We start from the raw sequence: 16,252 nt of genomic DNA, 5'->3' as shown, positions 1-16,252 counted from the left end.
CACCTTATAAGCCATCCACAGCCCATCCCATTGGCAGGCCATACTCCCTGCCAACAGGGATGAGAGCAATGATAGGACCAAAAACCGAATGCTTCCTGCTTTGTCCGTGGCTCAGGACTGGGTCCTGCTGGGGAACACTAACCAACTGGGAGGCTGAGTCCTTGGAGCTCAAGAAAGCAGGCCCCATGGTCTCTGAAACTTGATAATGGTCCAATAGCTGATCTAGGAGCAAACAGCCCTCATTCTAATCACTCTCTTAGTACTAAAGACCCCACTGAGCTACCATCAAAGTGAAACGTAACACTTCTGACCTTGGGCCGATGGCTTAGCTTCCCTGGGCTCTGCTATCTCACATATTACATGTGAGGATTACAGTATCTCCTTCACAGAGTTCCTGTGGTGCATTAATGCCTGTGAAGCCCAGAAAACAGCTCTGGGTGCATGCCAAGCAATGCAGAAGTGCTAGCTCAAACCATAAATGTTACTGTTACTGACTTAGCCTCACTGGGTTGGATAAGCAGAGGGCAGTAGCAGGAATATTTCCACCAAACCTTCAAAGGAATCCTGAATGTATCTTCACTGACAACCACACACACACACACACACACACACACACACACACACACGGAGAGGGTCATGTAAGTCCGTCAGATCATTTACTTCTGAATTCCTTCTCAGCACAAAAGGGAACTGTCCCCAGAAAAGAGTAATCAGTAGATTAAAAATGGCAAAATATTTTTGGTTGTAAGGCTAGCCTTTGGAGCTCTCAGAGACTGGTCCATGAACCAACGAGTATACACAGGCTGGACCTAGGCCTCCCTGCACATAGGTAGCAGATGTGCAGCCTGGTCTTCATGTGGGTCCCCAACAACTGGAGCGGGGGCTATCCCAAAAGCTGTTGCCTGTCCATGGGACATGTTCTAGCTGGGCTGTCTTGTCTGGCCTCAGTGGGAGAGGATGCACCTAGCCTCACTGAGACTCGATGTGCCAGGGTCGGGGAATGCCCAGGGTAGCCTAACTTCTCAGAGGAGAAGGGTAGAGGGTAGGGAGAGAATTGTAGGAAGGGGTGACCAGAAAGTGGGGCAGTGAGTGGGATATAAAGTGAATGAATGAATGAATGAATGAATGAATACATAAATAAATTCGGCAACAAGCCCTTACACTCTGCCATAGATCACAATGAGAATCCTCCATCTGAAGCTAACTTAAAAGCATGCTCCAGAGAGTTATCCCCACCTGAGACTACACAAGGAACTTGGCTGGGAGGGTTGGGAGGCCTCCTGCACAGAGGTACCTGGGCTGAAATGCCTGCACTGTCCACAGCCAGCCCGTGAAGACCCACTTTGCCCATGTAAGATGAGCAACAGGAGAAATGTCTTCAGTGACAGACACAGCACATTCAGGGTACTTAACAAGAGCACATAGTGGTGCTTTGCATGACGTCACCTGATGAAAGAACGCATGCTCGCCATGAGAACCTGGAAGGATCCCACCAGTTATAGGGTGACATGGAAATATACATCTAAAAACAAGCTAGAAAGGAAGACTGAAGGAAAAGTCACTGTCCCTCCTGTGATGGAGCCCTACATTGTCAGAACCACGGACAGAGACACAGGCTGCCCAAAGCTTCCCTCATGAGAGGAAAATATATAAATATTGTTTAGTGTAATCCCACTGATGGCCTCCAGGAGGAAGTCTTCTGTTTAGAAGCCTGTTGTGTGGCCTAATTCTTTGGGCTTAGCTGACAGCCCAAGCATTACATATGGACTGTAGAACCCTCACAGGATTCTCCAGACTAAGGACGTATGTGTGCAGGTAAAGCTACGCGTCTCTGGATCCACTCAACACCCCACCAAAGGGATATACGAAACATACAGAACACACCAGGATCTCAAGCCAGTGACCAACAGCTTTGGATTTTTTGTTTTGGTTTTGGGTTTTTTTGTGTGTGTGTTTTGGTTTTTTGGGTTTTTTTTTTCCACCCACAAAATGAAGGAAGGATCAGAGGCTGAACTTTATGACACAGTACTTGAAAGCCCGCAATCGGTTGCAGAAATGAATTTTCTTTTTATGGCTCTGCCCTTAGTGGAGCTTTCTTAAGGTTACCATCAGCTTGGGTAGGAGATGGCTTTCAAGCCACAGAAGTTTTTACACATTCATAATAGCTCTTTAGGCCTCTTCGTGTCTGAATGGAAAGGTCTACGGTTGGACACCCAAACTCACTAATATAGGCTTTGTTAGGGGTAATTAAAATGAGGCAGCCAAATCTACTATTACAGACACTATTGTGGTATATTTCTGCTAAGAAAAGAATCATTCATAAGACACTTTAAAAAGACTTCTGGTCGGCCATGAAAAGACCTGGTTTACCCTGTCTAGATTCTTGGCTGTGTGACTCTTAAAATTCATGTCACCTTTCTGGGCCTGTTTCTTCAGTCACTGGGGGGAGGGGTGGAGAGTCTGTCTGGTTTGTCCAGTTTTCCAGTTTTCACATGTTTTATTGAAAGTGAACATCTGAGCCAGGCAGCAATGGCATAAGCCTTTAATTCCAGCATTCAGGAGGGTGAGGCAGGTGGATCTCTGTGAGTTCAAGGCGGGGGGGGGGGGGGGGGGGGAGAGGGAGGGAGAGGGAGAGAACCTGCCTTTCTACCCAGGGCTACATTTGGCTGAGACAGAAAGACTTGTGTTTATGAAGACATGGCAAAACCTGAGATGCCCAGTAGGAGCTAAGATTCAGAAACAACCAGCGGAGGATGGTAATGCCACTGTCCGAGGGATGGGAAGGAAAGTAGGCCTTACACGTGGCAGGTGGCTTGACAGGCTTCTAACCACAGCTTGGCACCTGACAAGAGGAGTGACCGAATGGCCTGTTTCCTAAGATACATGGGGTGCTGACTGAAGGAGGCGGGGGAGGTAAACACTGAAGGAGCAGTGAATATGAACCCTCCCCGCCTACTGCTCTAGCATCTATGCCCCTCCTCTGTGCGTGCGTGCGTGCATACATGAGGCAGGGAGTGTTGGCAGTGACTGCCTCTTCATTTGCCTTTAATGCTTCTCAGGACCGGGTAAAAGATGCTGTGATAGTTTATATATTCTTGGACCAGGGAGTGGCACCATTTGGAGGTGTGGCCTTGTTGGAATAGGTGTGACCTGGTTAGAGTAGGTGTGTCATTGTGGGTGTGGGCTTAATACTCTCACCCTAGGTGCCTGGAAGTCAGTTTTCTACTAACAGCCTTTGGATGAAGACATAGAATTCCCAGCTTTGCCTGAGCCATGCCTGCCCGGACGCTGCCATCCTCCCACTTGATGATGGACTGAACCTCTGAACCTGTAAGCCGGCCCCATTTAAATGTTGTTTTTTATAAGACTTGCCATGGTCATGGTGTCTGTTCACAGCAGTAAAACCCTGACTAAGACGGATGCCAAAAGAAATTCTCTAAGTAAAACAGATGTGGCTGTAAGAGTTGAAAAACAATAACCCATGTGCACAGCTCAGGTGGGGACCCAGTGCATCTTTAACCTGCACGAGCCCCCTTCCTGTTCTCCCAAGACAGAGCCTGTCCTGTGACCTGCTCGGTATCTCTCAGACAGATTAAGAAGTTGGTGGCAACTAGAACCTTTTGCTTCCTTCATTGCCAACACTGCAGTAAGTGCCACACGGGTTCCTCCAACAGTGTCCTCAAACTTCAGTTACTGCTGGATGACTCAGAACAGGAAGTAGCCTGTCCAGAGACACAAGGCTGCTGAGGGTTTATATTGGGTCGAAATCTACAACAGTCAGACTCGGGAAAGGCCAGGTCACAGGTGTTAACAGGCTCAAAAATAGAACCCCATTTGTCACTCCTTGGTGTCCATCATGAGGGTGTGACAGGCCTGGTAAACTCCGGTAGATCAAAGGTGAAACCAGCTGCTCCCAGAATACTGGGGCTGCCAAAGATAGACACGAAGAACCCTACAACACCATCACTCCAGGTCTGGTCATCTTTAACTCACTGCTCCAGGCCTCAAGGGATAGCTCGTAGCTGGTTAGAAGTCTTCAGTGGGTCAGGGCTTACTTATCTGCGGGATAAAGACCGAGCCAATAGGCAGGGGCTTCCCTGCTGCATGGACAGAGTACAGCCATGACTGAATGGAAACTACGCAGCATCCTTGTTCAGATGGCCTTAAAAGCCAATCTGATGGCTCCCTTTCTATAAGACTAGATACCATTCCCCAAACACGCTCTCTCTCTGCAAAGCCATAGCCAGGAAGGACAGGAAGGGAGGAGCAGACCACTACCTACTCACCACTCTGCCCCAAAACTTATCACAACGCTCACAGGAACACTCCAGTCGCCTCTGTATGGAATGCTTAGCGAGCCTTTTAATATTTCAACATGTTTGAGAGATTGTTCCCTGCTCCAGTTTATTCTAATAACAAGCTGTCCTGGGCTCTCTGCCAGAGACCCACACTATCTTTATGTGATTCCCTGTGAACTTGAATTTTCTCTACTCCTTGGTCACTAAGAAAAGAGACACAGGCTTCTTCAGTCGAGCAGACATGTATCTACGACTCTGTGGGTTCAAGTGCGAGAGAAGACAGAGCTGCGCCGGCAGCCCTGCGGGCCCAGCAGAAGGACTGCGCCGGCAGCCCTGCGGGCCCAGCAGAAGGACTGCGCCGGCAGCCCTGCGGGCCCAGCAGAAGGACTGCGCCGGCAGCCCTGCGGGCCCAGCAGAAGGACTGCGCCGGCAGCCCTGCGGGCCCAGCAGAAGGACTGGGGTCTTCTGGGAAGAGATGGTTCTGTTTGGTTTTTGGGAGTGGCCTCAGCAGGTACCACCTGAGAAATCACCACTCTCCTACCAGGAAGTTCCTTCATGGCAAACAACAACAACAAACATAAATAAATAAATAAATAAAACCAATACTCAGAACCCAGAAGTCTCGTCATTATGTTCTTCCGTTAAGAGTTTCTGCATGTTGAGACCCAAAGTTCCTATCAACATACAGGTGAAGAAAGTTCAACACGAAGCTTTCCACATTTTTGATTTAGAAAACCTAGTGCCCCGAGTTAGTTGACTCTGTTGGTCTTCCCGTGGGAGTCTCTGACCTCAATCGTTCCCCCAACTCTTCTGTGAGACTCCATCTACTGTTGGGTCTCTGCATCTCTCTCCATTGGCTGCTGGGTGGAGCTTTTCAGAGGACGGTTACTCTAGGCTCCTGTCATGTATGTTCTTCTGAATCTGTTGCCTGCCTGCCTGCCTGCCTGCCTGCCTGCCTGCCTGCCTGCGGATCCTGCTCCTCTAATGGCCTCAGTGGGAGAGAATGCACCTAGTCCTGCTGTGACTTGATGTGTCTGGGGATGGAAGGGTGTTAGTGGAGGGAGTAATGAAAGAGTGATACCCAGATGGAAGTTCCCCCTGTTCAAAGAAGAAGGGAGGAATTGGGGGGGAGGATCTACATGAAGGGGTGCTGGAAGGGGGGCTGGTATTGGGATATAAAGTCAGTAAATTGGTGGGTTTTTTTTTCTTTAAAAATTGGAAAAGAAAAGCTAGTGCCAATAAAGATGCTCAGAAAGACTGGGGAAATAAGAGATATAGCGAGTAGGAAGTCTCCTAACACAGGTTAGCTGCTTACAAGTGAGAACAAGACAGACAGGGCTTTAAACACAATTAAACTCAGCTCATGATGTGGAGGGGATGGGTGACCAGTGGGGTTCAGAGCTCCAGCAAGGAAGGGGCAGCCACAACCAAGGGATGGAGATGCACACACCCTTCTCAGACACAATCTCTGCTTTCCCGTAAACCCTAGGGGTACTTACGCGGTATTTCTTTTCTTGTTCAAATTTTTCTTCAAACTTGCGAATCTTCCTCTTGAGGCTTTGGATGTGCTTGGTGAGCTGTGTAATGGTCTGCGGCTCCTTGCCGTCCCCACTGCCACATCGGGAAGAGCTTCGTGGCCTGCCATGGTTAGAGATGGACAAATAGTTCCAGAAAGGGGCCTCGGGGAACATGGCTGCCTGACCTTTGAACCCAGGATATCAGAATTCCAGGCGGCGGCTCCTGGTACACTATCGCATAGTGTACTTATGTGACTAGTGTACCAGGAGCCCCCCACTCCTCCCTGTAACCTCTGACCTTGTGACATGCATTATGGGCCAATCTCCCCCAGGATTTTTTGTATACAAATATCAGCACAAGAGATACATATTTCAAAGCATAGTAAAGTCAACGTGGGACTCAGAAGGGAAGCCCTGCTGAGGTACGGCTGAGGTACACTCTTCAACAGGTTGCACACGCCACACCTAATAACATTTTCAAATCAAGATTTAAATGGGTAGTTAACAATTCTGACATAAGAAAACCCTTTCAAATATGTCAAAAGGAGTGACCCTCTCCCCACAAAATATCTCCACAGTCTCAACATGACATGTGATTTCCATGCACCTGCAATGACTCGCCATGCATCTCTAGCACGTCACCCTTGATCCCTGGATAAACTCAGGAACAGCAGTTAAGCTGTGGGAGAGAAACTAGGGCCATGGAAACAGGGCAAACTTTGGCCAAGGGCGTCTGCCTTTTAATTACACGTCAAAAGTATCCGTGCAAGCGAAAGTGGAGCACGACACAGTTCCTAGAACTGACCCCGATCACAAACACAAAGAGCCAATGCAGGGAGCGGGGGCGGGGGGTGCTTCTGGCATACAAGGGGATGCTGCTAAATGACCAATGTGGAGGTCACATCTGACACATGGCGAGATGCCACTCAATGAACCGTGGGGAGGTCACATCTGGTACATACACAGAGACTGCTACCTCTGGCTGCCCGTTGAATCTGGGGAGGACGATGGTTATTTTTAGATACTACTTCTCTAGAACTGGCTAATGAACATTTCCTCCACTGCTGGGCAGGGCAAGCAGACTGAGCTGATTAGGAATGGCACTTCAGGGCTGGAGAGACGGCTCAGCGGTTAAGAGCACTGACTGCACTTCCAGGGGTCCTGAGTTCAATTCCCAGCAACCACATGATGGCTCACAACCTTCTGTAATGGAATCCGATGCCCTCTTCTGGTGTGTCTGAAAACAGTTACAGTGTAGTCATAAAAATAAAATATATCTTAAAAAAAAATGATTCTTAAGATGTGTGCCAAGACACACACTTCATTCTTTCCAAAATACCCAACATGTATTTTGATTTTCATGAGCATTTCTCTCTGAGACCCCAACTCAGTATTGAAGTATTATTGTGAACTGGAGAGAAAGAGAGAGAGAGAGAAAGAGAGAGAGAGAAAGAGAGAGAGAGAAGCTTTGCTTTATTACAGCCTGACAGAGTACTCCATGGGCACATCTGCCCTATTTCAGAGCTGAATTTCACTGTATGTTATGAAGGTCTTTGGGAAACCACATGAAATGAGGATGCAGGCTTTCTTACATCATGAACTGCTGGCTGCTGGGTGGAGATGGAGCGGACTCAGGGTCCAAGTTGAACCTCTGACTTTGGCTAAAGATGGAGCACCGTGGTGACAGCAACGGATTGTCACCATCGGTGATGTGATAGAGTAGCCTGCTGGTCCCTGCAGACTGGAGGTCTTCTGAGGTACCGTCGGCGTCACCCGGTGCATCCTTATGAGCTGGCATGGGATCTGGGGAAACAAGATGAGAGACCCAGACTTAGAAGTGACAGAGAGCCCGAGGCTGCCACGCTCCTAAATAAAGATCATAGCATCCATGGTAGTGGCATGTTTCTGTTGTGTCTTCCTTCTGGAGGTAGGAAAAGCTTTCAAAACACTGTCATGTTTGTTCTCCAAAAAAACCTGGATAGAAAATATTACAAAGCCACCAACAAAGGTGCTGGGAGACAAATTCCAGAATGAGTTGTTCCAGCCGGCACGAGGATCTCATTTGACGTCATTTGTGTGAGGCGGAGGGCACCCTGGAAGGAGCTAAGAGAACATCAGAGTTCGGTTTAAAAGATACAGATTGTGAGGAAAAGGGAGACTAGCAGAATTATTTGCCAGGAAAGGAGTAGAGGGAGGGGGTGAGAAGAGAGGAAGAAGAGGAACGAGGTTGCGTCAGCATGCACACACGCTGCTCAGAGCCTGCCCAGCAGAAAGCACAGAGTTCAAAGCACAGCAGTAATACTCCCAGGCCAGGGAGACGATGGATGGATCGGTGGGCAAAGGCCAGGGCTGGATGTGCTGAGTTCAATCGCCGGGACCCACGTGGCTAGAGAAGAAAACCAACTCTGACTCCAGGTCATCCTCACACGTGTGTCCCGACATCATGTGAGCAAGCGCTTCTGCACACAAGTAAATGTAGTAACATCCTAAAATGAGGAGAATAAGAAAAAGAAGGAGGAAAGAGGAAAGGAGAGAGGGAGAGAGATGTAGACGATAGATAGATAGATAGATAGATAGATAGATAGATAGATAGATAGATAGAAAGAAAAATAGATGAGAAACCAAAGAGACTACACAATCACTCCAACACAGAGAGTTAGCAATGACTGTTCTGTTTTCCAAAATATTACATAACATTCTCTTTTGAACAACACTAAAATGAAAGCAAAGCCTACTGCAGTGCCTCCGCCCTGCAGGCCAGCTCTGGGCTCCGATTTTTGATGTGACCTCCTCCCCTGTCCCTGTTTAGTTCCCACCAGGGCCAGTCCAGAGGTCAGCTTCGCCTGTACAAGGGGGAGATGAGAGGTAGGCACGCTAGCAGAGGATCCCTGAGATACTCGAGGCTAGTCTCCAGCTCACAGCTCCTTTGACTCTCAAGTGCTGGGACTAAAGGCTTGCACCACCCAGCCCAGATTTCATTTTCTTAATTAAATCATTTGAGGTGCAAACACATAACTTTAATCGCGATCCTTTGAGGTGGGAAGAAACGCTTCTAATCTGGGCCATGCCTCCTGCTGGCAGCCTAAATAAAGGACATGGGAGAAGGAAGCTTGCTCTCTTTGCCTGCTGGCTCTCAATCTTGCTGGCAAGTTCATTCCTTCACAGGCATTATAGCCTGTTTCCTCAGGATTCTGGAGCCCAGTGAAGACCAGCTGAGACAACAGCCCTGTAGACTGAAAGAACTATTGGACTCATAGACCTTCAATTTGTAGACAGCCATTGTTGGACTATAGCCTGTAAGCTGTCTTAATAAATCCTCTGTGTGTGTGTGTGTGTGTGTGTGTGTGTGTATATATATGTATGTATATATATATACATACACATATATACATATGTATATATAAAGAATATATGTTTATGTAAAGAATATATGTGTGTTTATATACATGGTTTATATACGTGTACATATTATATAATATACAAATACACAATATATATGGATATTATATAATATATGTACATTGTATAATATACATTATGTGTAATAGTGTATATTATATACTGTGCATCTATACATATACATAAAAGTATATGTGTGTACATATGTGTATAATATGTACACATAAGCATACATGTATGATATACATATGTTTATACATAATATAGTATACATGTATGTATATATGTGTATATGTGTATGCATATATATGTATATAGAAATATAGAGGGAATCATCTATAGCATTATATATTAAATATGTTTTGTATTATATTAATTATATATGTGCTACTCTGTAAGTTCTGTTCCTCTAGAGGATGAATACTACTGGTAACTTCATAGAGCCTTAGTTCTTGTCCAAACATACCATCTGAATTGAGAACAGGCTTAATTAAATCAGTTGGCAAGTGTATTTGTGTATACACTTGTGTAGACAGATTCACTGGGCCCTCTGCTCAAAAGAGGCCAAGGCAGGACTCAAAGCCAGTGCTGCCATCTGGGAAGACAGTTTGCAGCCTCTGCCAACCAACTGCACAGGGAGAAGAAGCGTGTGGCCACCCAGAACGTGGTGGCTTCTCAACGATCCCGAGGACGTGATCTCTGTTTCTTCTGAAGAAGGGGCAGCTTGCCAGGGCCCGCGGCATGGTATGTCGTGGCCTAGAGGAAGGGCTGAGGGCTGAGAGCCTGGAAAATGCATGCTGGGGGTAGAGGGGGGCCGATGCATGCTTGGGGGGGGGGGGGCGAACTCAGCCAGTTTGCTGGCTTCCTTCTGTTTCCTTGTATCAAACCCGCAGGGCTGTGAAAAGACACAAGAGGAGGTCTGCTCTACAGGTAAGCAACGCGGGACCCCACTTACAAACAGCGGTTGAGCACTCACGCCATGACAAAAGAAATTCTTCTTTATACTTTCCAAAAATCTCTGTAACATGGTATCTTACATCTTAGAGAAAGAAAGCCTACAGTAATATAAGGCCAAGTCAGGAGTCTAGTGACTTCAGTGTCTTCAAATCACAGAATTGTTCTTGGGATATATTTCCATGCTCCTCCTAGGTGTAGTGGGTAGGAGTGAGTTCACACCAAATGGCTCATGGTTGTTGGCTGCTGTTATTGGATTAAATGTTTAAACTGTCCTTTATACGCCTCTATGGAAAGACGTGTTTTTGCCACTTGTGGCTAGTCCTTAGGACTGTATACAACTTAAACCCATGAGACCCTCACTCATGTGACCTCTCTTGACCCTCAGAGTGTGAATTGTCTGAGGCTCTGAAGAAAGTTGGCTGTTGCAAGAGACTTTTAGTCTGCCTCGTTGATTGGCTCCATTCTTCCAGGTCCCACGGCCTTTTGGAGTGGTCACATTAAGTGCAACAGAGCAGAAACTGTAAGCGTGAATACCAGGTCTTCCATTGGCTAAGGGATATGGACCAAGTGAAGCTTTTAACAGTGTGTGTGTGTGTGTGTGTGTGTGTGTGTGAGGGTGTGCACGTACGTGCGTGAATGATGCACATACCAATGTGTACCGGCATGTGTACACACACACACAAACATACACACACACACACACACACACACACACACACACACACACTCACATACATATAACATGTGAGGCCCAGAAGATAACTTTTCCAAGCTGGTTTTCTCATCCCATAATATGATACTGGGGGATCAAACTTACAGGATCAGGCTTGGCAGCAAGCACTTTAACCCACTGGCCTCAAAAATGAAACTTCTTTAAAACTCATTTTTTTCCCATGGATTGAATGAGAAAAATGAAAGCTTCCTCAAAGGCTAAGCGAGGGTGACATTAAATTAAGCCACAGTCTGACACGCTCTTAGCATATCCGTACACATCATTTTTCCTATTACTTGTATTTACCTAGACGTGATTGCAACTTAGGTTTTGAAATTTTCAGTTTAGTCAGGAGAACTCTATTTAAGATGTTAATCTGACTGGCTACCCATAGCTATTAAACTAATCAACATTCGACTGAATTCACCTTAAACTTCTCAGGGCTGGGCTGGGGACGAGTTTGGGGGCTGCACACTTGCACTAGCAAACAGGGGTCCCTGAGCACAGTCTTTAAAAAAAATCTCTGAAACGAAGCCAAAGTTTGTTCGAGAAACTTTGGTGAGACATTAGGATAGGGCATATGAAGATATGATAGGTGCTCCCCTTGAGAAACATCATTTTAGTGACTATCATAAAATTAGGAAGATAAATATTCTGAGAACCTCCTAGGAGGTACCTATCGGGTACACCACGAGGGCTGTCAATCAATTATGTCTCAACATTTTGGACCTCCCCGTTAGTGCTTATTTCCAAAGAATATCACTGGGCATTTGTGGAGTGACTCACAATGTCCCAATACTTGCCCTCAGAGTTTTGCATCACGGTCATGTGAAGCCACGCTTTTCAGTTCTGTAGGAAGATATAGAACTAGGCTGACCCATTCTGGCGGCGATGCAGGAGGAAGCGGGGCAGGATTGGGGGGTGTGGGGGGGGGGAGTTCTAGCTATGACCAGTTCCTCAAGTAGAAGATGACACATTTCTGTTGCTGAAAGCCAAAGTGTCTCTGGCAGCCCACTCACTGAACAGTAGGGAAGACAAAGCCGAGAAATAATTACCTCCAGTATGTGGAGGCCAAGAGACCACTTCTGATCTGGCTGCAACCCCAGGCAGAAGCAGATGTTACGTTACAGTGACTCAGTCAGATTTAAAAATGTATCTTCCTAATGCGGGTTTTTAAAACAGCAACTCAAACTTTAAATAAATCTCTGCAAGAGCCGGAGAGAGCTTGCTCAGCTGTGTAAGCCAGAGACTTACAGACTCATTATTTTCACTCCGGGGTTTGCTATTGTGGTGGGCCCTAGGCAACTTTCAGATACATCCCAATGGCCAGACTCGAGCCTTGGCTGGCTTGGGACGTGGAACGAGCCCAACGCATGCCCATGACCTTAGCAAGTTTCAAGTCTAAGCATTCTGGCCCCGGTGGTCCCAGAACAGAAAGCATGGAGGGCTCTGTGTCACACACAAAGGGAAGGACATGGAGACAAACTCAAATGTCACGGTGGGCTTCATCAGTCAACTTGCCGAGAACCTAGAATCACCAGTGAAGAGGAGACAAAAATGACCTATGGTTCCATTCCATCTGTGTGACATTTTCTTCATTGCTAATTGATGGAAGAGGACTGAGCCCACCATCCCTAGGCAGGTATGGCTGGGCTCTGTATGAGTAGTAGTTATGTGTGATGCAGGGAAATCAAGCCAGAGAAAGAGATCCAGAGAGCTAGGCTCCTCCTCCCCATGCCTCTGTTTCAGTTCCAGGTTCCTGCCCTGGCTTCCTCTGAAGGCCGACTGTAAAAGCCTAAGGGGAAATAAACCTTGTCCTGCCTAAGGTGGGTTGGTTGGTTGGTTGGTTGGTTGGTCGATCAGCATTCCATTACTGCACCAGAAAGCAAACTAGGACACCAACCAAAAATACCTGGTGGATTCTGCTGAGTTGCACTGTAGGGATGCAATATTTAAGCTTCTGAAGGAGCTAACAGGTCCACAAGGAGGCAGGAAAGAGGACGGGGTAAGCATAGAGTTGTGGCGATGTATTGGCCACTGAGGAAGCAGACGGTCTGGCTTGGTGAAGAGATCCATCAGGATAGAGGAAAGCATCACCATGCTAAGGTGGCCATGAGCATCAGGGCAGATGCAAGGCATTCTGGGTTGGGCCAGCCACTTACATAACTATCTGGCAGTTAACAGTCATAGGAGTCCTACTCTCTTCCTTTCGAAAAGGAAGCTGCAGAAACGACCTCAGACAAGGGCATGGCCATCTATATGTGTTGAAGAGCTTTCTTTGGTAAACAAAGTGTCAGCATGATGCTAAAAGCACGAGAGAAAAGTTAACTGGGCTCATAGGCAGAGTGCAGGCTATAACGTATTACAGCAAATGTGGTTTCAGCTTTGATGGTGGTGACGCTTCAGCCATCCGCTCCATAGATTATTGTCGTTAGGGATACTCTCCTGCCGTTAGGGATACTCTCCTGCTTACAGAAGCTAGAATCATGTCAACCACATCCGAGAGTCTCTGCAAAATGAACTGTGGATGCTGTCCCCACCCCCTGAAAACATTAGAAAGTAAGAGACAGTCGGTGTCTAAAGGCAAATGTGATCATCATGAGCTGGAACCAAAGGAATATACTCTGAATTCAAGAATGCCCACCTGTTCAATAATGAGAGGTAGGCTGTGGAGATGACACAGTGGGCCAGGGCTCTTGCTGCCATCATTGAAGAAGAGACTCGACTCCTGAAAAGTTGCCCTCTGACCTCTACAAGTTCATAAAGACGTGTACGTGTACCCATATGCAAACAAACACACACACCACGCACACATATAAATTAAAATAATCTAAATTAAAAGTTGAAAATAATAAAAGCTAACATTTCTTGAACATATACCAGGATTGACATGTGGAATATTTCACAGCTCTTATTCTATGCAGTTTTACAACAAAACTTAGAGTGGATAGCGTCCTTTCTGCCATTTAAAGACAAGAAGGATGAGGTATGGAAGATTAGACGGCTTATACGAAGTCACCAAGCTAGCTTATGAAAACGTGCAAGGAGTTATTATCTCAGAACAAAGCTGAATATTGAATATAACATATCTAGCCTTTCAAGAGGATTATGGTCCAAATTTCATACCAAGGTCATTTTAAAAATAAAACCAAAGAACTGGGTCATGTTTTGCAATGAACACAAACTCTCTTGACATATGTAGCAAAGGGCAAAGTTGAATTAATATCTTTTTGACAGGCATGTCAGTACCAATGCTTGCAAACAGATCTTAGATTAATCTTCATTTACATTTCTAATATTATAATGTGTCAGTTTGCAGGTGCTGCATTTTTTAAAAATATATTTGGGTGTCTTAGCTGCTGTGTGCCACATTTGCCAATGCCCAAGAAGTCTACAGCCCATGGAATCCCCTAGAACTGGAACTACAGGTAGTCATGAGTCACCATGGAGGTGCCAGGAATTAAACCAGGGATCTGTGGAAGAGCAGCCAGTGCTCTTGACTAATGATCCATCTCTCCAGCCCCAGCTGGAGTAAAATACCAAACAGCCTCAGGTCAAGGTCTCAAACCATGGGAGGCACCAGGAGGGCAGATGACTGGCAATGTGAGCCAGTGGGGATGGAGTGAGTGGGACCTGCCCCAACTGTTTTCAGTGTGTAAGAAGCTCTGAGTGACTTCTTACAGACCACAGGAATATAACAGAAAAACTGACACAATGATACACATCAGCAGGGATGGCTTGGGAGGCAATCCTAAAGCCAGCGTTATTTTGTTAAAATAAAAAGGAAAGTTTTATGCCCATAGTTTGAAAGGCACTAAATTATTTTTTGAACTGATACAATTATGGATTCCCATGGTGTTATGAGATTTGATGGACAGAGGTCCCCTGTTCATTTTGCCTTGCCCCATGCCCATGAATGATAACATTTGGTAACTAAACCATCTCTCCCCATATTCATGAATAATATTCTAATTCAGTCCAGTAGGAATCAAATAGAACCCTCAAGGCAGGCACAAACGCCAGAGAAGGGAAAATGACCATGGAATAGTGAGCTAAAACAGACACATTAACCACAAATCTGGGTCTTAGGGTTTCAGTGTAAGACCAGATTCAAGGGCTGGAGAGATGAGTGCTCAGTCATTAGGAGCACTGGCTGCTCTTCCAGAGGTCCTGAGTTCAAATCCCAGCAACCACATGGTGGCTCATGACCATCTGTAATGGGATCTGACGCCCTCTTCTGGGGTGTCTGAAGATAACGTCAGTGTACTCACATACAATAAATAAATAAATAAATAAATAAATAAATAACTCTTTTTGAAAAGGGCATAGATTCAAACAGTCACTTTCAAAACAAAGCAGTTATAGGAAGTGTAAATAAGGTACCAACTTAATTTCAAAATCTGGAAGATTTTAAGTATGAGCACTAAGTTGAGTTGGACAGTGACTGCTAGTGGAAAAGAACTGGAGAAGTCCCGTCCCAACAGGTCCCCTTTGTTCCCAATCACTGCCCAGCTCTGCCTGTGACACCTCCCACAAGTTGCACTGACTCTCCAAAGTTATTTTCTCCTCTTTAATCTCGGGATTGAGAGGAAAGCGGCCTGATTTGATTAAGATAAGATAGAAATACCCACCACACATTAGCAGCTTAACAGCACATCTGAAAGCTCTAGATCAAAAAGAAGCAAATACAAAAGAAACAAAAAGAACTATACAAAGAATCGACAAAACCAGGAGCTAGTTTAACAAGACAGATTAAAACAAACAAACATACAAAACAACAAGATAGATAAACCCTTAGCCAGACTAACCAGAGGGCACAGAGACAGTATCCAAATTAACAAAATCAGAAATGAAAAGGAAGACATAATAACAGAAACTGAAGAAAATTTTAAAAATCATCAGATCCTACTACGAAAGCCTATATTCAACAAAACTGGAAAATCTAGATGAAATGGACAATTTTCTAGACAGATACCAAATACCAATCAGATAAACCATTTAAACAGTCCCAAATCTCCTAAAGAAATAGAAACAGTCATTAAAAGTCTCCCAATCAAAAAAAGCCCAGGACCAGATGGGTTTAGTGTAGAATTCTATCAGACCTTCAAAGAAGACCTAATACCAATACTCTTCAAACTATTCCACAAAATAGAAACAGAAGGAACACTATCCAATTCATTCCATGAAGCCACAGTTACACTGCGTATTCTCCCTTGGAGATGGAACGGTTTCTGTCTAATCAGGAACTTGTCACAATTCCTTTCATAGAGGACTTCATAAGAGGTTTTTTCTTTTTTTTCCCAACTTCTATCATGTTTAATGTTCCAAATAGATTTTAAAAACTGAAAAGCATCCATACAAACATACAA

General features: G+C 45.6%; 1 protein-coding gene across 7 annotated transcripts in view; it reads right to left on the bottom strand.

The window, feature by feature from the left end:
• Fam13c (family with sequence similarity 13, member C) overlaps window positions 1-16,252 on the bottom strand; it is a 118,765-nt gene that overhangs the window by 16,435 nt on the left and 86,078 nt on the right. For all 7 annotated transcript variants that reach the window (XM_017314101.2, XM_030245285.1, NM_001143777.1 and 4 more), the window contains 2 exons: window positions 7,408-7,618; window positions 5,798-5,936 (listed from right to left, as the gene is read on the bottom strand). In XM_017314101.2, the coding sequence (XP_017169590.1) occupies window positions 5,798-5,936; window positions 7,408-7,618 (350 nt within the window). The remainder of the gene's footprint in view (window positions 1-5,797; window positions 5,937-7,407; window positions 7,619-16,252) is intronic.

Source organism: Mus musculus, chromosome 10, assembly GCF_000001635.26.
Source record: "Mus musculus strain C57BL/6J chromosome 10, GRCm38.p6 C57BL/6J".
NCBI classification, from domain to species: Eukaryota; Metazoa; Chordata; class Mammalia; order Rodentia; family Muridae; genus Mus; species Mus musculus.
This window is presented reverse-complemented; position numbering and strand designations above follow the sequence as displayed.